The 20,540-nt window shown below is 42.9% G+C and overlaps 1 protein-coding gene across 4 annotated transcripts; it reads left to right on the forward strand.

Moving 5' to 3' along the window:
* Positions 1-396: 396 nt before the first annotated feature.
* LOC136477258 (uncharacterized) lies at positions 397-5,202 on the forward strand. 4 transcript variants are annotated; one of them, XM_066475377.1, is made up of 7 exons: positions 397-699; positions 1,786-1,858; positions 1,955-2,016; positions 2,108-2,197; positions 2,281-2,402; positions 3,824-3,878; positions 4,038-4,238. In XM_066475377.1, exons 2-7 carry the CDS (start codon positions 1,792-1,794, stop codon positions 4,065-4,067), a joined length of 426 nt encoding a protein of 141 aa, XP_066331474.1. In that variant the 5' UTR covers positions 397-699; positions 1,786-1,791; the 3' UTR covers positions 4,068-4,238. The 4 variants fall into 4 exon arrangements, with proteins under 4 accessions (XP_066331474.1, XP_066331472.1, XP_066331471.1 ...); XM_066475375.1 differs by lacking the exon at positions 4,038-4,238 and adding an exon at positions 4,647-5,202 and having other exon boundaries at positions 399-699; positions 1,790-1,858; XM_066475374.1 differs by lacking the exon at positions 4,038-4,238 and adding an exon at positions 4,647-5,202 and having other exon boundaries at positions 401-699.
* Positions 5,203-20,540: the final 15,338 nt, after the last annotated feature.

Consider the following 20,540-nt stretch of genomic DNA (forward strand, 5'->3'; position numbering starts at 1 on the left):
ACAGCTCTAGATCTTAATAACTACACAGAGCATACGCTCCAATACTTAACACATGTTAAGCACCTGTCACTCTTAACCACTTGGTTTAGAGTCCAATCGGGCCTCTAACACTCTTTCTCGTTCCATACCTGTTTATAACCCTACAGTAAACTTCGAACACTTGAGCTTAGGAATAAAGTCACCGATCGACTGAAATTAGATGTAGGGCACGTTGCCTGAACCAGTATAAATTATGTGTCATTGAGTAGTATGCCACATCCGATCACTATGTACGGTAAAAGTATAAATATTTAACCGACACCTCGCATCTTTGCCACGCAAAACGGGCATAAAACCATGGTCCAGTTATAAGGCAGCCCGGCGGCCCGCGCAAATTGAGTGCGAGTCCTCAAATCAGTCGACCCCTGTCCTCATCAGCAATCCAAATCCAAACCGCCGCGGCCGCAGCCCGCAGCCGCAGGCTTCCCTAGTTCCGTCAGAAACCCCCCTTCTCGAGTCCGTCTCCATCTCATCCCTCCCACCCCAAATACATCCAGCCGGCGCCATCAGCCCGGCGACGCGCACGCGAGGCCAACCATCGAACCCTAGTCGCCGGCCGAGCAGCTCGCCCGGCGCGCCTCGCGGGATCGCTCGTCCCCCGCCGTGCGGCCGCTCTGCGTCGACCCTCTTATTGTCTCCGTTCGACACCGCTTGGATCCGGTAAGCCTTCGTTCCCGACTTCCCGTCCCCCCTCTCCCTTCCTCGAATTGACGATGGCGCCTGGCTGTGTGATCCTTGTAGTCTAGGCCTGCGTGTCTGCTTTCGGTCTAGGGTCGCGGAGGCAGGGGAATCGATTGTGCCAGGTAGAACTGGTGCGTTCCACGCGGTTGGCGTTGGTGGTGCTTTCTCGTAGTCAAATCTCTGAGCCTTGGTTTTGGCATGGTGGTTACCTTTCTCGGATGGTGTAATTTTACAGGATAGGTTCCTCCTGTTTAGTCTGGTTCTATGTGTCATCCTTACTGATTGTTGATCCAATTGGGATATTGTGGCTCTTCCAGAGCCACGGCACCTGCGGTTTTTTTTGTTTCTGTTAATATTTTGTGATTGTTTATTCAATCTTGCGCAGGCGGTAGGTCTAGGATGAATAACTATGCCTGTATATCTCGTTGTCTGAATCACTTATTAGTTCTTCAGTCTTGGCAAGCGTGCTTTGTCGTGCAAACTTGTTGGCACCACCAAATGTTGTCTATGGCAAGAAGGGGCTACCTATTTTTTAGGCTATAAAAGAGCTATCATGCGGGCAGCGATTAACTAGAAGCTAGCAGGTGGCGTCTGGTCCTGCTCTTGTTATAATTAGGTTAGTTGGGTTTGCTCCCAAACTGCAATAGGTTTCCTTTCTGACCATAGTTGTTAGATTTGGACAGAATGGATTTCTGGCTGTTTGCTTCAGTTTCGTTTCTTAGCAAACTTCATCAAATATGGTTGTCATGTATGAGAGTAGTTTCATTCAGGTCACGGTTGTATGGGTACGGGAAATTAGTGTAGCTGGTTTTGCTCATAAAAAGGGTCTAATGTTGTCTTATTGCAACTTTTAAGTTGGAAGTAGTAGATGTCTTTATCTTATCTGTCTGGGGCTTAATATACTTTATTTAACCTCTCACTAGCTTGAATTTAGTGGTGCTCAAATTGGGGCTTCATATACTTTATTGAACTTCTCACAAGCTTGAATTTACTGCTACCTTTGTAGTTTCTGCTATGAATTAGGTTTCCTTCTTACTCTAATTATACTATGTACTATTCATATAGATAGAGATGGAATCACTGCCCCTCACAGCTGAAGCGATTGCTTTTACCGAGAAAAAGATGGACATGACTTTGGGTATGCTATTTGACCAAATTTCTTTTTGTTTAGTGATGCTAATAATTGATGTTTCAGTGTTGATTTAACTCATGTATTGTTTCTGTGTTTATTCAGAGGATATAATCAAGATGTCAAAGAAAAAGAATCCTGGAGGTAAGAAACCTCCCAGGCAGCCGGTAAACATATTAGCTTGGTGTACTCAATTTTGCATTTGTGAACTCCCTGTGGAAGTTTGTTGATTATATACCCTCCATTTCGTTATAACAGATCAAAAAGCGCCCATTCCAGAATGGCAACTCTAATAAAGGGAATGGCAAGGTTCAACGGTTTTTGGAATCTAGATCAACCATTAGACAAGTATGCTGCAATGACATTTAAATTGTTTTTTTTTTTTTGCATCTTGTGTCGTGTTAAGTTTGTAATGTTCTCTTTGTGCTTAGGGTGTTCTTGCACAGAGAAGGTCAAATCTTGGTGGAAGTCAGTTCCCTGCTACAAAGCAGGCTGCGAAGAAGGCTGCTGCTATGCCTATGCACAACGGGGCTGTCCGTTGGAACAAGCCAAGGTATTAATCAATCACTATGTGTTTTTTCTCATTCCTTTTCTAGCCATGTTTTCATCTCAATGAATTGTTATGGACAGGTAAACAATGGTTCTCTTATTGCTTATGAGAAAGTTTACTGCATTCAAGGGGTTGTTAAATTTATTGAGTCATGCACCTTGGGTTATATTGGCTGAGAATGATTGTGATGCTGGTGTTTGCATGGAACTGCCTTAATTTCTCTGGTTATACACACGCAAGTTTATAAAGAACAATCAACCTCATATTCTTGTGGCACAAGGCCTGTTTTCTTGGTTGAACTGCTACAAATATATGGTGAATATAACATATGAGCCTTAAAGCTTCATTGAAAGTTATGGCCTTTTCCTTTATTCTGGTTTAGCTGGTCAAATTTGTGAACCTGCTGGAACACCCTGGATAAGTATCTGCTGTTGCCTGACATTTTTCTATGAAAATTCACTATTCATGGTGTAATCTATAGCTGCTGGATGAGTGCTATTTTTGGACGCCAGCATTAACTGTCTGAGGGTTACATTAGTGTTATTTGTCAACTATGGTAGGAAGGACTGAAGGAGATGTGATAATGGCTAGCATCTCATGCCACTGGTGATTGATCATCCAGATACAGGGATGTTACATCCCTGAGTTTGAATTGGTTTTGACTAATGACTACTGGCTCCTTGGCAGTGCTCACTGTTTATTTGTTTGAATGATGAATGTGGTATGAATCTAGAGTAGTGCTGCTAACCGGACAATTGTTGTATGCCTCCAAGGGAGTATATTTTGCTACTGCCTCCTATTCAAGTTGGCTGTATCCATAACAGCATGCCAGTTTTGAGCATTCTATCATAAAGTGCTATATGCTCCCCATTGTTCACTGGTTCCCACAGAGATAATGCTTGCCTGCATTTCTGGATAAGAGTAAATCATGGTATCCTATGATTTATCTCAGTATGCTGAGCTGCATGGATGCTATCTTTTCAAGGTCAAGTGTTGGTATTTATTTTCATGACTCCTTATGTGACCTTGTTGGTTCTGGATCAGTGGTCACCAATTACATGACTTGAGTTTATCAGTCCAATCAATCAATAAGTTGTCAACTTGGGACATTGTTGAACCATGTGTGTTGAAATTTGGGTGGAAGTAAACAGTGTAGACTCTAGAATGTTGAGAGCCTTGGAAACCAAGAGGATGCACTAGATATTTTCAGTGACCATTTTATCATTTCTGTTTGATTTTATTTCAAAGCATGGTATGTACTCCCTGACTTCCCTTGAGAAGTGAGAATTGTATCCTTGTTTTTGATAGGGTATGGTGAGTTTGCTCAGAAAACAATATGGCTCTTGGTTCTCCGTTTGCTTATGGTTCTTGGTACTTGAGCAGTCCTGCTCATGTGAGATACTAATGTTTTGATTTCGATACAGTGCAAGTACCTTAGTGCAGAGGAGGCCTGTAGGTGATGCTTTTCAGAATGCCAAGGTATGGACTATGTCAAATGTTGACCTTAATGCAGAGTAAATAAGATAAACTGGCTGAAAAAGTAAATTGTTTTCCCAATGTGTATCTGACGCATAATAATCAACTTAAGATGTGTGTTTGATGGGATTCAACCCAGTCTTAATGGAGTTTTAGCTGTAGTTAAGGACGAACTTCACCTCTGGAGTCTAGCCGGAGCTCGAGGAGTTTCCCATCTCCTTGCTCTAGAGCCAGCCAATGGGTGAGTTCTCCTCCTACTAGTGGTCGAGGGTCAGGTCTTTGTTTAGAGAGACGGATTGTGCCTTGTGAAGTGTGTTGGGGTGTGTATGAGTAAGGGGTTCCTAACCCCCCCCCCCCCCCCCCCCCCCCCCCCCCCCCCCTTCTTAATATAATGGTACACAGCTCTCCTGCGTGTTCGAGAAGAAAAAAAAGATGTGATGGCGATCTTTTGGTCTATCAATTGAACGACTTCTCTTGGAAAACCATTGCTATTGTAATTTATATTGTGTGTACTTCTTTCTTGATATGTTTTAATGTATACTTTTCTCACATAATCCATCTTTTTCTGGTATCCCCATGTCACCATCCGTATAGTTTCAGGACTGTGATGAGTGCTATACTTGGGTCCATTTTTATTTTTAGAAGTTGCGTGATACATGAAACTGACTTGTATTTGTTTAATTAATATTTGTTGAATTATTCATGTCCTATAGTTTTTTTGTCGCTGCTGATCACTACGATACGCCCTTAATAATCTATTTGTTGGTCAAGGAGTCGCAGAACCAGGCAGCACCAAGGACGATGGATGCACTCTTTGCACGGATGAAGGCGCAACGCATGAGGACCGTACCACAGCAGCAGGCAAATCCTGCCCCTGGGCGTCATTTCAACCAGCAGCGACGTGTTCAGCAGCAGCAGAGGCGAGGTAGAGGATATGGTGGCCGTAATGTTGGCAACCAATGAATTCAACAAGGCATATCTGCTGCATCGAAGCCCTTTCTCTTCACTGGTCTTTTGGACCTTGGAAGAAAGGACGCCCCTGGGAAAATCTAACTTGGCTTTGTTTATTGGAGGAAAGGTTGTGGACAGAATATGAAGCGAAGTTTGGGTGGAGTTTTCTAGTTGCCTGCTTCCGTTTCAGCATGTATAATGACCTATGGAAATTATTTGGTGCTAGATTATGATGTCGTGTTTCTTGAGTTGATTAGGTTCATCTCTTCAAAAGAATTAGAAGTAATTTACCTTTTACCATATGTATAAATTTTAAAATAACATTCCTGTGAGGTTGACAAGCTGGGTATATGATACTCCTTTCGTTACAAAATTATGACGCTTTGGTTTTCTAAATACAGTTACTTTTACTTTGCTATATATCTAGACGTAGTGTACAACTTAAGTGTATAGTCAAAGCTACGTGTATATAGAAACGCTAATGATTACTCTTGTTTGGACGTTGCTCCACAAAAGCCGCCTTTCTACTCTCATATGCTTATTCGTTTGGTCCTAAAGCAGCGTGGCTGCTCATCTGTCCGCTCCCTTCTCTCACCGCGCGCTCGTCGAGCTGCCATGTTGTGCCCTTTCCCCATCGCCGGCTGCCTTGCGCACCCTTGCTCCCTATGCCGCTCGCTCTCTCGCCATCCATCCATCGACCATCACCGTCGGGCGCGCCGCTGACCCCGCCATGGTCGCTGAGGCGCACGTGCCATGGCGCATCAGGTCTTCCCCGGTCAAGCCAAGGTGAAAGGTCCTAATATGGCTAGAGGGGGGTGAATAGCCTATTTAAAAATCTACAAATCAACTAGAGCAATTTGATTAGTATGACAAATAGCGTAATGTAAACTTGCTCTAGCTCTACAATGGTTGCAAGCCACTTATCCAACAATTCTAGTTGCAATGATTACTTAGGCACACAAACTTGCTAAGTAACTACTCACTAAGAGCTCTCAATCTTGCTACTCTAAAGAGCTCAACTAGATGAATATAAATAATAAAGCAAACTCTCAATACTAATTACACTAAAGAGCTTGTATCAACTAGTTTGCAAGAATGTAAATAAGTGAGTAGGGTGATTATACCGCTGTGTAGGGGATGAACCAATCACAAGATGAATATATAACCAATCACCGGGAGAATGCCAAAGACAAGAGACAATCGATTTTCTCCCGAGGTTCACGTGCTTGCCAACATGCTACGTCCCCGTTGTGTCGACCAACACTTGGTGGTTCGGTGGCTAAGAGGTGTTTCACAAACCTCGTCCACACGATAGGACACCGCAAGAACCGACCCACAAGTGAGGTAACTCAATGACACGAGCAATTTACTAGAGTTACCTTTCGGCACTCCGCCGGGGAAGGTACAACTCCTCTTACAATCACCGGAGATGGCCACGAACAATCACCAACTCATGTCAATCCTCCACCGCTGCTCCAACCATCTAGGTGGTGGCAACTACTAAGAGAAACAAGTGAAATCCGCAGCGCAACACGAATACCAAGTGTCTCTAGATGCAATCACTCAAGCAATACACTTGGATTCTCTCCCAATCTCACAAAGATGATGAATCAATGATGGAGATGAGTTGGAGGGCTTTGGCTAAGCTCACAAGGTTGCTATGTCAATGAAAATGTGCTAGAGTTGTGGCTTGAGCCGGCCAAGGGGCTTTAAATAGAAGCCCCCATCAAATAGAGCCGTTGGCTCAAAAAACGGGCAGACTGCGCGTCAACCGGACGCTCCGGTCACACTGACCGGACGCAGCACCGGACGCTCCGGTCGTGAATATCGGACGCATCCGGTGGGCATGCCGGACGTGTCCGGTATCCCCCAGACTGCCACGTGTCCTGTTCAAACCATCATAGCCGTTGCTGCCCATTCGCCGACGATCGGATGCTCACATCGGACGCTGAAACATAGATGACCGGACGCTGAGCTGCCGAGTCCGGTCGAGTCCAGTAAGCCGCCAGGGCCGACCGGACGCGTCTGATAGAAACTGACCGGACGCTGAGCCTCAGCATCTGGTCGAGTACAGTAAGCATCCACCGACGACCGGACACGTCCGGTCACACCGGACCGGACGCTGTCAGCGTCCGATCGACTACACTGCCGAACACTGCTTTCACTGAATCATACTGGACGTGTCCGGTGTGGTGACCAGACACATCTGGTCGCTGAGTACATCGCCGAATACCGGACATGTCCGGTCACTCTATAAACATCGCGACTAACTCTTTTTCAACTCTATCTCCTTCACCCTTGCTCAATTATACCAACCACCAAGTGTATCACCTTGTGCACATGTGTTAGCATATTTTCATAAACGTTTTCAAGGGTGTTAGTACTCCACTAGATCCTAAATGCATATGCAATGAATTAGAGCATCTAGTGGCACTTTGATAACCGCATTTCGATACGAGTTTCACTCCTCTTAATAGTACGGCTATCTATCCTAAATGTGATCACACTCACTAAGTGTCTTGATCACCGAAACAAAGTGGCTCCTATAATTTTACCTTTGCCTTGAGCTTTTTGTTTTTCTCTTTCTTCTTTTCCAAGTTTAAGCATTTGATCATCATCATGCCATCATCATTGTCATGATCTTCGCCATTGCTTCATCACTTGGATTAGTGTTACCTATCTCATAATTACTTTGATAAACTAGGTTAGCACTTAGGGTTTCATCAATTAACCAAAACCAAACTAGAGCTTTCAATCTCTCCCTTGTTGGTAATTGATGACAACCCTTATACAAAGATATGATTTAAAGTTCATTTGAATCCATGTTGCTTGCCCAAGCATATTTACCATGTGTAAAGGATATGGACAAGTTTCATGAACTCCATATGATAGCAATTGCTCCCCCTACATATGTGCTAAGAGTTTGGATTGAAGCTTTGCACATATGATTAGATAGGAAATATAGAAGACAATTTCTACCAAATGATGCTAAGGTATAAGAGATGGACCTTTGAAGCGTGATACCAATCGGAGTGCACCAATATACCATCCTTAGCACCATTAGTAACTAGTCATACACAAAAACTAAAATACCCCATGAGATCAACATTATAAGCAAGGGTCTAGTTTCCATAGAATGAACATAGGTCTAGTTACTTTAGCCTATGCATGCTAGTTTTTCATTTCAACATTCAAACCTACAACTAGCATACACCACACAAGCATGGATATTTGAAATTAAAACTTATGCCATGCAAGCAAACATATGTAATGCACATTCAAATACACCATACAAGTTTATAAGCTTGCTCCCCCTATTTGTATGCTCAAAATTTTAATTGATCCCCTTCCTTTGTCATTGACCTCTCCCCCTTTGTTTCTTTGTTGTCTTTTCACTATCTTTATACACTATTTCTCCCCCTTTGTCATCAATGACCACAAAGGCTTAAAGTATAGATAGGGTAGGATTATCAATGTCAACAATTAGCACAAAAGGTGTCCTCAAATTATAGATAGGTTGGGGTGAAACTATGTGAAATGAGGATCATTTTCCCAATTTGGTTCAATCTAGATTACTTACAAAATATATTTAACTCGGTTTGATCCAAGGATAAGCTTCTTCACACCTCCAAATAAGGGTTATCTTATACCATGTTGAGTTAAATACTTATAGCTCATTTTCTAAATCAAACACTAGGTTTACAAGCCCACAAATATGTCATATGCTACCACTAGATCATTTCAAACATACAAGCAATAGTGGTATCATACAAGCATCAAATTCATTTGATTTTCATGAATAAGCCTAGGACATGATGGGAATGACTAGATGCACTAAACAAGTCCTTAGCAATGGATGGATGACATGTCAATCAACTTTACCTTGCTTGGCTCGAAGGAGAGGCATGTCATATAGTGGGGGTGCATCAACACATATTTGAGAAGTCAAGTATGTTCAATTCATTCCTTAGCTTGCAAAACCTCTTCTCATCAAGTGGCTTGGTGAATATGTCGGCAAGTTGATCTTCGGTGCCCACACTCTCTATGCAAATGTCCCCTTTTTGTTGATGATCTCTTATGAAGTGATGACGGACATCTATATGTTTTGTTCTTGAGTGTTGAACCGGGTTGTTGGTGAGCTTTACGGCACTTTCATTGTCACATAGCAATGGCACTTGCTTGAACTTGATTCCAAAGTCACTCAAGGTAGCATTCATCCAAAGTAATTGAGCACAGCAACTACCGGCCAAAATATACTCCGCTTCGGCGGTTGAAAGTGTTACACTATTTTGCTTCTTTGATGACCAAGATACAAGTGATCTTCCCAATAGTTGACATGTACCTAATGTGCTCTTTCTCTCAACTTTGCATCCCGCATAATTGGAATCCAAATATCCAATCAACTCAAATCTTGCTCCTTTGGGATACCATAATCCAATATATTGTGTATGCTTCAAATACCTCAATATTCTCTTAGTTGCTTTCAAGTGACTTTCTCTTGGTGAGGCTTGAAATCTAACACACGTGCATACACTAAACATCACATCCGGTCTTGATGCGGTCACATAGAGTAGGCTTCCAATCATAGACCGATACATCTTTTGATCCACCATGTTGCCACTAGTATCACTATCTAAGCTTCCACTTGTCCCCATTGGTGTACTAATAGCTTTACTCTCATCCATTTCAAACTTCTTGAGCATGTCCTTGATATACTTGCCTTGACTCACAAATATGCCATTCTTCATTTGCTTGATTTGAAGACCAAGGAAGTAACTAAGCTCTCTAATCATAGACATCTCAAACTCACTTGCCATCATCTTGCCAAACTCCTCACAAAATTCTTGATTTGTTGATCCAAAGATGATATCATCAACATAAATTTACATTACAAACAAGTCATTTCCAAGCTTCTTGGTGAAGAGAGTGGTGTCAACCTTTCCCATCTTGAATCCCTTAGAGAGTAGAAAATCCTTCAATCTCTCATACCATGCTCTAGGTGCTTGTTTCAATCCATACAAAGCCTTTCTCAACTTGAACACATGGTTGGGTTTCTTTTCATCTTCAAAACCAGGAGGTTGCTCAACATACGCAAGCTCATTGATGTACCCATTGAGAAATGTACTTTTCACATCCATTTGGTACAACTTGATGTTGTGGGCACAAGCATAGGCCAACAAGATCCTAATTGCTTCCAATCTTGCAATGGGGGCATATGTTTCTCCAAAATCAAGACCTTCAACTTGAGTGTAACCTTGAGCCACTAATCTTGCTTTGTTCCTTATTACTATCCCATCTTGATCTTGCTTGTTCCGAAAGACCCACTTAGTTCTAATCATATTATGATCCTTAGGCCTCTCAACTAAATCCCATACTTGGTTTCTTGTGAAGTTGTTTAGCTCTTCATGCATAGCATTGACCCAATCAACATCATTCAAAGCTTCATCTATCTTCTTAGGCTCAATGGATGATACAAATGAGAAGTGCTCACAAAATAATGTCAATCTTGATCTAGTTTGCACTCCTCTTAAAATATCACCAATGATAGTGTCCAATGGATGATCTCTTGCAATATTGGTTGGTTGAAGCACTTGCACTTAATTGCTAGCATTTGATTGATCACTTGGTTGAGATGATGAACTAGCCATTTGTTGATCTTGCACATTGCCATCACTAGTGCTTGCTTGGATTTGATCATGAGAACCACTAGGTTGCACATTTGAGTTAGAGAGCACTTGATTCTTGTCATCTTCAACATCAATCACCTCTTAAGGCCTTATATTGCCAATGTCCATGTTCTTCATTGCATTGACCAATTGAGTGCCTTTCATATCATCTAGATTCTCATCTTCCTCTTGGGAACCATTTGTTTCATCAAATTCCACATCATGAACCTCCTCAAGAGTACCACTAGCCAAATTCCAAACTCTATAAGCCTTGCTAGTAGTAGAGTAACCAAGCAAGAAACCTTCATCACATTTCTTTTCAAATTTGCTCAATCTAGTGCCTTTCTTTAATATATAGCATTTACAACAAAAAAACCCGGAAGTATGCTATGTTGGGCTTTCTTCCATTCAATAGCTCATAAGGTGTCTTCTCCATCATGGGATGACAATAAAGTCGGTTGCTATAATAGCAAGTCATGTTGATTGCTTCGGCTCTAAATGAATGACTCACATTGTACTCACTCAACATTGATCTTACCATATCAATCAAGGTTCTATTCTTTCTTTCAACTAGTCCATTTGATTGAGGAGTATATTTGGCCAAGAATTGATGTCTAATTCCAAATTCATCACACAACTCATCAATTCTAGTGTTCTTGAATTCACTACTATTGTCACTTCTAACTTTCTTGATGGTTGTTTCAAACTCATTGTGAATGCCCTTGACAAATGATTTGAATATTGCACACACATCACTCTTGTCACCAAGAAAGAAGACCCATGTATATCTAGTGAAATCATCCACAATCACAAAACCATATTTGTTTCCACCAATGCTAGTGTATGTGGTTGGTCCAAATAAGTCCATGTGCATTAACTCAAATGCCTTAGATGTGCTCATCATGCTCTTCTTAGGATGTGTGTTACCAACTTGCTTTCCGGCTTGACATGCACTACGTAGCTTATCCTTCTCAAATATGACATCTTTCAAGCCTCTAACTAAGTCATGCTTAATCAACTTGTTCAATTGTTTCATTTCAACATGACCAAGCCTTCTATGCCATAACCAACCCATGCTAGACTTAGTGATCAAACATATTGACAATTGAGCTTCTCTAGCATTGAAATCAACTAAGTATAGATTCTCATATCTAAATCCTTTGAATATCAAGTTAGAGCCATCTACACTTATGATCTCTACATTATCCACACCAAATATGCACTTAAAACCAAGATCACACAATTGAGCTACCGACAATAAGTTGAAGTTCAAGCTCTCTACTAGTAGCACATTAGAAATGCTCAAGTCATTGGATATTGCAATCTTACCAAGCCCTTTAACCTTGCCTTTGCCATTGTCACCAAATATGATACTATCAATCCCATTGCTCTTGCTTTCATTGATTGAATTGAACATTCTTGTATCACCGGTCATGTGTTGTGTGCACCCACTATCAAGCACCCAATGCCTTCCTCCGGCTTTATAATTGACCTACAAAAGAAGATCAATTCTTTTTAGGTACCCAAACTTGCTTGGGTCCTTGTAGGTTAGTCACCAAGGTCTTTGGTACCCAAATGGCCTTCTTCTTTGGGCCCACAATTGGTGTACCAATGAACTTAGCCTTCACACCATTGGCACCCTTATAAAGCATGTAACAAGAATCAAATTTGATTGAGGATATATTAGGTAGCTTGTTCTTGTTAGTCTTGTAATTTTGCTCTATATGCCCAACTTGCTTGCATCTATTGCAAAACTAACCATTACCCTTCACAAAGCTAACTTTAGGAGTGACAAAGGTCGCCTTGCCTTTCTTGGGGGTATAGCATAATCCCTCTTTGTTGAGAGAAAACCTTTGGCTATCCAAGCACTTTAGCAAGCGGGCATCTCCACCATAGGTATTGCCTAAGGCACGAGTGAGCTCATTCACCTCCTTCTTGAGGGTTTTATTTTCCACCATTAGTGATGTATCATTCATAGGTGGAGTGGTAATGGTTGTGCTACAAGAAGTGTTAGTAGGAGCAACAAAAATAGATTCATTAATAAGATCACATGTTAGTCCCACATCACATGCTATGATCACTTGCACCTTCTTGGCTTCCTCCACTTTGACTTGCTCAATGAGAGAGGAGTGAGCCTTTTCAAGCTTAGAGTGAGCTTTACCAAGCTTCTCATGGGCTTCCATTAGCCTCTCATGAGTGGCATTGAGCTCATCAAGGGATTGCTCAAGAAATTTGAATTTCTTGTTCAATTCCTTACACTCCTTTCTCTTCATCTCAAATCAAGTGTGCACTTGCTCACACATGTCCATAACCTCCTCCTTGGAGTACTCCTCATCATCATCATCACTCCTACAAGCATCACTTTCACATTCATCATCATCACTCACATCATATTTTACCTTGGTAGGTTTCGTCATGAGGCATGTCGATGGAGTGTCGAAGATGGAGAGCTTCTTGTTGATGGCGATGCTTGCTAGTGCTCTCTTGATGGATTTCTTGTCATCATCACTAGAGCTATCACCATCTGAGGAACCATCACTATCCCAAGTGACTACACAGCCTCCACCCTTCTTCTTCTTTTGGAAGGTCATTCTCTTCTCCTTCTTCTCCTTCTTTTCATTCTTATCTTTCTTGTGCTTCTTCTTCTCATCTTCATCATTATCACTATTGTAGGGACAATTTGCTACAACATAATTGGGGCTCTTGCAATTGTAGCACCTTCTCACATATTCTTTGTTCTTGGTGTGATCTCTTCTCTTTCTTGCACCATAGCCCTTCTTCATGAATTTGCCCATCTTGCGCACAAATAGAGCCATAGCTTCATCATCAATATCACTAAGATCATCATCATCACTTGATTCTTTCTTAGACCTGCCCTTGTTTTTGTATGATGATGAACTAGCCTTGAATGCTATGCTTTTCTTCTTCTTGTCTTCTTCTTCCTTCTTATCATCCTTGTCATCCCCTTCCCTTTCCATATGGTATGTCTCTTGTGTCATGACATCACCTAGTACTTGGTTAGGGGTGATATCCTTTAATCCTCCTCTTATGATAAGCAATCTCAACATCTCAAATCTTGGAGGTAGGCACATCAAGAATCGATGAGAGACATCATCATCCTTGATCTTCTCTCCCAAAGCCTTCAAGTCATTGACAATTACTTGTAATCGATGGAACATCTCTGGAATGCTCTCATCTTCCTTCATCTTGAAGCTTGTCAACTTGTCATTGAGAATATACAACTTGGCACTCTTCATCGCCGGTGTGCCCTCATATGTTTCCTCCAATCTCTTCCACACCTCATTTGCTCTTTCACAATCCTTGATTTGCTCAAACACCTTGGAATCAATGGCATTGTATATGGTGTTGAGAGCCATTGTATTGCATTGCTTGTTGATCTTATCTTGGTTGGTTGGATTATCGGGATCAATGATAGAATAGTCATTCTCGGTCACTTCCCATACTTGATCATTGATTGAACCAAGATACATCCTCATCTTTCTCTTCCAATAATCATAGCATGTGCCATCACATGGTTGAACACAACTTGAGCCATAATTTGACACCGAGGTTGTTAAGCCTTCAATCAAACAGTGACCACGGCTCTGATACCACTTGAAAGGTCCTAATATGGCTAGAGGGGGGTGAATAGCCTATTTAAAAATCTACAAATCAACTAGAGCAATTTGATTAGTATGACAAATAGCGTAATGCAAACTTGCTCTAGCTCTACAAGGGTTGCAAGCCACCTATCCAACAATTCTAGTTGCAATGATTATTTAGGCACACAAACTTGCTAAGTAACTACTCACTAAGAGCTCTCAATCTTGTTACTCTAAAGAGCTCAACTAGATGAATGTAAATAATAAAGCAATCTCTCAATACTAATTACACTAAAGAGCTTATATCAACTAGTTTGCAAGAATGTAAATAAGTGAGTAGGGTGATTATACCACCGTGTAGGGGATGAACCAATCACAAGATGAATATATAGCCAATCACCAGGAGAATGCCAAAGACAAGAGACAATCAATTTTCTTCCGAGGTTCACGTGCTTGCCAACATGCTGCGTCCCCGTTGTGTCGACCAACACTTGGTGATTCGACGGCTAAGAGGTGTTTCACAAACCTCGTCCACACGATAGGACAGCGCAAGAACCGACCCACAAGTGAGGTAACTCAATGACATGAGCAATTTACTAGTGTTACCTTTCGGCACTCCGCCGGGGAAGGTACAACTCCCCTTATAATCATCGGAGATGGCCACGAACAATCACCAACTCGTACCAATCCTCCACCGCTGCTCCAACCGTCTAGGTGGTGGCAACCACCAAGAGAAACAAGCGAAATCCGCAGCGCAACACGAATACCAAGTGCCTCTAGATGCAATCACTCAAGCAATGCACTTGGATTCTCTCTCAATCTCACAAAGATGATGAATCAATGATGGAGATGAGTGGGAGGGCTTTGGCTAAACTCACAAGGTTGCTATGTTAATGAAAATGTGCTAGAGTTGTGGCTTGAGCCGACCAAGGGGCTTTAAATAGAAGCCCCCATGAAATAGAGCCGTTGGCTCAAAAAACGGGCAGACTGCGCGTCGACCGGACGCTCCGGTCACACTGACCGGACGCAGCACCGGACGCTCCGGTCGTGAATACCGGACGTGTCCGGTAGCCCCCAGACTGCCACGTGTCCTGTTCAAACCATCATAGCCGTTGCTGCCCATTCGCCGACGACCGGGCGCTCACATCGGATGCTGAAACACAGATGACCGGACGCTGAGCCGCCGAGTCCGGTCGAGTCCAGTAAGCCACCAGGGCCGACCGGACATGTCTGATAGAAACTGACCAGACACTGAGCCTCAGCGTCTGGTCGAGTACAGTAAGCATCCACCGACGACTGGACGCGTCCGGTCACACCGGACCGAACGCTGCCAGCGTCCGATCGACTGCACTGCCGAACATTGCTTTCACTAAATCATACTGGACATGTCCGGTGTGGTGACCGGACGCGTCCGGTCGCTGAGTACGTCGCCGAATACCGGACGTGTCCGGTCACCATACCGGACGCGTCCGGTCACTCTATAAACAGCGCGACTAACTCTTTTTCAACTCTATCTCCTTCACCCTTGCTCAAATGTGCCAACCACCAAGTGTATCACCTTGTGCACATGTGTTAGCATATTTTCATAAACATTTTCAAGGGTGTTAGTACTCCACTAGATCCTAAATGCATATGCAATGAATTAGAGCATCTAGTGGCACTTTGATAATCGTATTTCGATACGAGTTTCACTCCTCTTAATAGTATGGCTATCTATCCTAAATGTGATCACACTCACTAAGTGTCTTGATCACCGAAACAAAATGGCTCCTATAATTTTACCTTTGCCTTGAGCTTTTTGTTTTTCTCTTTCTTCTTTTCCAAGTTTAAGCATTTGATCATCATCATGCCATCACCATTGTCATGATCTTCGCCATTGCTTCATCACTTGGATTAGTGTTACCTATCTCATAATTACTTTGATAAATTAGGTTAGCACTTAGGGTTTCATCAATTAACCAAAACCAAACTAGAGCTTTCACAAGGGCACCCACGAGCATGGCCGGTGGTGCTGTGCTCGCGCACCGCCACTCGCCGTCGTATCCCACCCCGACGACCGGAATCGACCGGACCCCGTCTTCCCCTCCTCTATGTTGCCAACGTATGTTTTAAGCTTTTTAGATATTTCAGATGTATGCTGCAATTGTTACATATGGATGTTGCAAAAGTGGATCGGAATGTTGCACATGTTGCATATTTTGGCAAGTGTTTCAAGTGGTATGTTGCAAGCGTTTTGGGAAAAATATTTCATCTGTTTCACACGTATGTTGCAGGAAGTGTTTTATTTGGATATCGCATATGTTTCACACATATGTTGCGAGTGTTTTATCTGGATGATGCATATGTTTCACACATGTTGCATCTATATGTTTCAAATGTTTCATCTGTGTCCGACATATGTTGCATCCACATGTTTCATGCTGCAAGTGTTTCACGAGGACACGGTGAGTGATGTGTGCATGGCCTAGGCGCTGGGGGATGGGGCACGGCAGAGCTGGGGACTGGCAAACGGGGGCGCAACAAGCTAGGGGTTGGCTCCCAAGTCCTGCCCACGAGGAGAGAGGAGGGGGTCAAGGGAAAGAGGCGGGGTGCAGCAGGGGGCAGGGTGCGCGTGCAAGGAGGGGGCAGGCTGTGCGGCTGTCCATCCGGACGTGAGGAGCAGCAAGCGCAGCGTCGAGGGCAGGGTGCACGTGCGAGTCGGAGCGAAGCAGACGGAGGCAAGCTACGCAGGCGTCTGGACGCGTGCGTACATCCGAATGTCCGAGCGCTAGCCACGCCGATATAGAAAAGTCAACGTTTTATAATTTAGAATAGAGGGAGTATTATATGATACTGTTTTATCTGTTCATGGACCAATCGTTTTTTGTCTTTGGCTTGTTTAGGAGAAACGATCTAGGAATATTAGTACTAGGATTTATGAATCGTTTGGTAGTGCTCCACGAAGCAGATTACCATGAATCAATTTTGCTCAACAATATATTAAAATTTAACAGATTCTGGTGCAACAAAACCACTTATTTATTTACACTAGTAGCCACAGCGGGTTTTCTGTTAATAGTTTTTCAGAAAAAAGTGATTATCTGCTGATCCCGATTACTTGGAATGAACTAAGAGGCCGAGAGCTGAAAAAAGTAATTTGTCAGAGTGTTGGCATGATGCAATGCAACATAGGCTGCCTCGGCTCCAGCATCCATGCTACGGCTGTTGCGTGAGGGCTTGCCGACGTGGGTCGTGCTCGGTCATGGCATTGGATGGCTAAGTTATGCAATGCAACCAGACACCAGCTTTTCCATTATAAGCTAAGTTAAACTCCCTCTAAATTATAAGTCGTTTTCATTTTTTTGTTCATCCATTTTGCTATGTAGCAAAATGAATGTAAAAAAAAAGTAAAAGCGACTTGGAACGGAGGGAGTACATTGCAACCAAACAACAAGTCCGATGACCTCGCTGAAGCGCCGACTACTGGGGTGGCAAGCCCGAACCCAAGAAGAGAGCGCACGGAGAGAGCGGAGGGAAAATTTAACATTTTTTATTTCTTACGGATAGTCCATATGCTTATGGATAATTTTTGTTGGAAACTGCTAGCTGGTAGATAATATTTTATTTATTATAGACTACTTTACTGTTGTATTATGGTTGCTCTTATACGATGGCACTTTAGGAAAAGCTTAGAGCAAAATAAACTTTTGGAGCCAAAATGAATTACAATTCGGCAAATCGTGGGACAAAAAATGAATTAGAATTTAGTTAAAATGAGTATTAACTCTCCTTATTGTCATTAACAATGTTGCCTTTTCTACTACAGTCGAAATAAAATTGCAAAACCGATACTCTATATGAAGATTATCGCATTTAGAAAGTGACTAACAAATAAAAAGGCGTGGTGCCTACTCCTCCCACACGCAATAGTTATTATGACTACATCAGGCCAGCAGTCCGCTCGAAAAAGACCGTAACCAAGACCCCGGCTGGTTCGGTCCAGATAAAAGATCAAAACGCAAGTGAACAGTAAAAACTCGGTGAAATGACGGTTTTATAGGAACTGAGATATTAAACCGGACGGCCGGCGCAGAAGGGGTGGAAGGGAGTCGCTGTAGGGGGAAATAAGACAAAAAATAGGTATAAGCATCGATGGAGGGAATCAAACCTTTGCCACCACACTCAAAAAGAAGGAGACATACTACTAGACCATGCTTTGGTTTGCGATTTTATTAAAAATCTTAGCCTATTTGAACCATGTTGAGCCGGCTGTTCGACCAATTGAACCAAACAAACCGTGAACTAGAGCTTCCAACTGGTTTGACGTCCAATCCGGTCCTAATGACTATGCCCACACCATGGACGCCCCTCTCCGTGGCCACACATAAGCTACGGCGCTACACGATGTCACACTGGTCTATATAAGGACCTGTTTGGCAGGGCTCCTCCCAAGCTCTGACTCTGGCTCCTGCGGAGCCCTGCCAAACATTTTTCTAGAGGAGCCATTTTTCAGTAAAAAGCAGAGAGAAGCACCTCAAGAGGAGCTGTGCCAAACACCCCCTAATATGATAACAAACTCATTGATCCAGCCTACATGACGTAGCAGACTGACCCTTCCTCATGTGGTCGCGTGCTCGCCCAATTGGAGCCACCAATCGCTCATTAGAGTTTGCATTGTATTGTTGATATTATTCCCTCCAGAAAACTTGAATGGAGACAATTCTTGGTTCAGCTAGCATGGAGCGAAGAGCCCCCAAGGGACGAGCTGTCAAAGACCAAATTGTCCAAGAAACAAAACAGTGGACGCTTGAAACGTTTTTAACTAGCAAACATGCTAGTGCTTTGCAACGGCTATGCTCACCTGGATGATTGCAAGGTTTATGCAACGATCATGCCATCTATTTTTGAGATCGGATTTCATGCCATCACAAAGATGTCCTTGTTCTAACTTTGTATAAGCGATTTATGCAACGATCATGCCATCTATTTTTGAAATCGGATTCCATGCCATCACAAGATGTCTGTTGTTTTAACTTATATAAGGGCCTGTTAGAAGCAGAGGAACGGAGGAAAACATAGGAATAGAAAAGGAACATAGGTCGAAAACACAGGATTGGAGAAACACATGAATTCTATAGAAATTGGTGTTTGGAACACACGAATATGACTAGCATATATAGGAATTTAAGAGATTAGCTAGAAACTCAATGGCTTGGGCTAAGCATAACAGTAAACACAGTTCCTTTCGTTTTATAAAAGAGGTACATATAAGTTGAAGAATCATGGATGGCCCACGTGTCAGTATCTTATCCTTGCCTCCTACTCCTGTTGCTGTGGTTCACTCGAGCACTTTGTACTGCTTAGCGTCGGGCGACCTCAGCGTGCTGAGGCTATGGCCTTGTTTGTTTCCGCTTCTCCCAGACACGCTTGGATTATAATCTAAGCGAAGATTTTCTCGCTTCTCGCTTTTCGCTTTTCGTAGTTCAAATCTCTGAAGCGGCTTACCACATAAGCGAGAATCGGTGGAAATAAGCAAAGCGTTTGGCGAGATTCTCGCTTATTTCCACCAATAAGCCGCTTATAAGCGGAAACAAACAGGGCCATGGCGGATGGGTCATGGGGCAGCCAGGTCTGTGACTTCGATTTATATAGCAATGGGGGTGATATGCGGACGAGCTCAATTTGCAGCATTGGAGGCGACATGCGCGCGTGGGCTCCAGTTGCGGCGGCGGTGGGGTGATACTCGCCGGTAGTGCTCTGTAGCCTCGGCATATCCTTCTTGGTGAGCTTCTTCTACCATGAGAGGTCAGGTCAGGCACTCGATTTCTCTGTTAATGCAGTCCGTCGCCACGTTACCGGCCACAAAAGTCAGCAGCAAGCACTCGTTAGCTCGGCAAACGAGTAGGAAAAGAAAACAATAAATAGACTTCATTCCAAACACTCAGTTCAGATTCCTTTCCTCTGTTTTCTCATTCCTATAATTTTCCTTTAGAATTCCTCCAATCCAAACCGAAGGCAGGCCTAAGCACGAGACGTAAGTAGTCCAAATCATAGATGGGATAGGAAGGTTAGTGTGGGAAGTAACATGGATGGCTGAAAGAATCCATTTTCAACTCAATATTAGAGATAGAAAAGACCAGCTCCTTGTCCATTAGTAACACCCACATTATCTCATTGCGTGGAGAGACCAATGCATTGTTGGCAATGACAAATGTTTTAAGACCGCGGTTAAAAAGAAGAATATAATGACGCCGTGTTTCCAGGATTCAGGTCTACTCTGGGCTGACAAGGACAATGTACATTGGACAGTGAGCAAACAATGACAAGACACCAAGAAAAATAAACAAAAATTAAAACGACAGGACTGCAGGATAATTTAAGCCCCCGAAGGTTCTGACTGCCCTGGCTGGATACCATCTATCTAGCCTTCATCCAACCCACAGGAGACAGGACTGGTCCCTTGTGAG

The sequence above is a fragment of the Miscanthus floridulus genome, chromosome 8 (genome assembly GCF_019320115.1).
Source record: "Miscanthus floridulus cultivar M001 chromosome 8, ASM1932011v1, whole genome shotgun sequence".
Lineage (NCBI taxonomy): Eukaryota > Viridiplantae > Streptophyta > Magnoliopsida > Poales > Poaceae > Miscanthus > Miscanthus floridulus.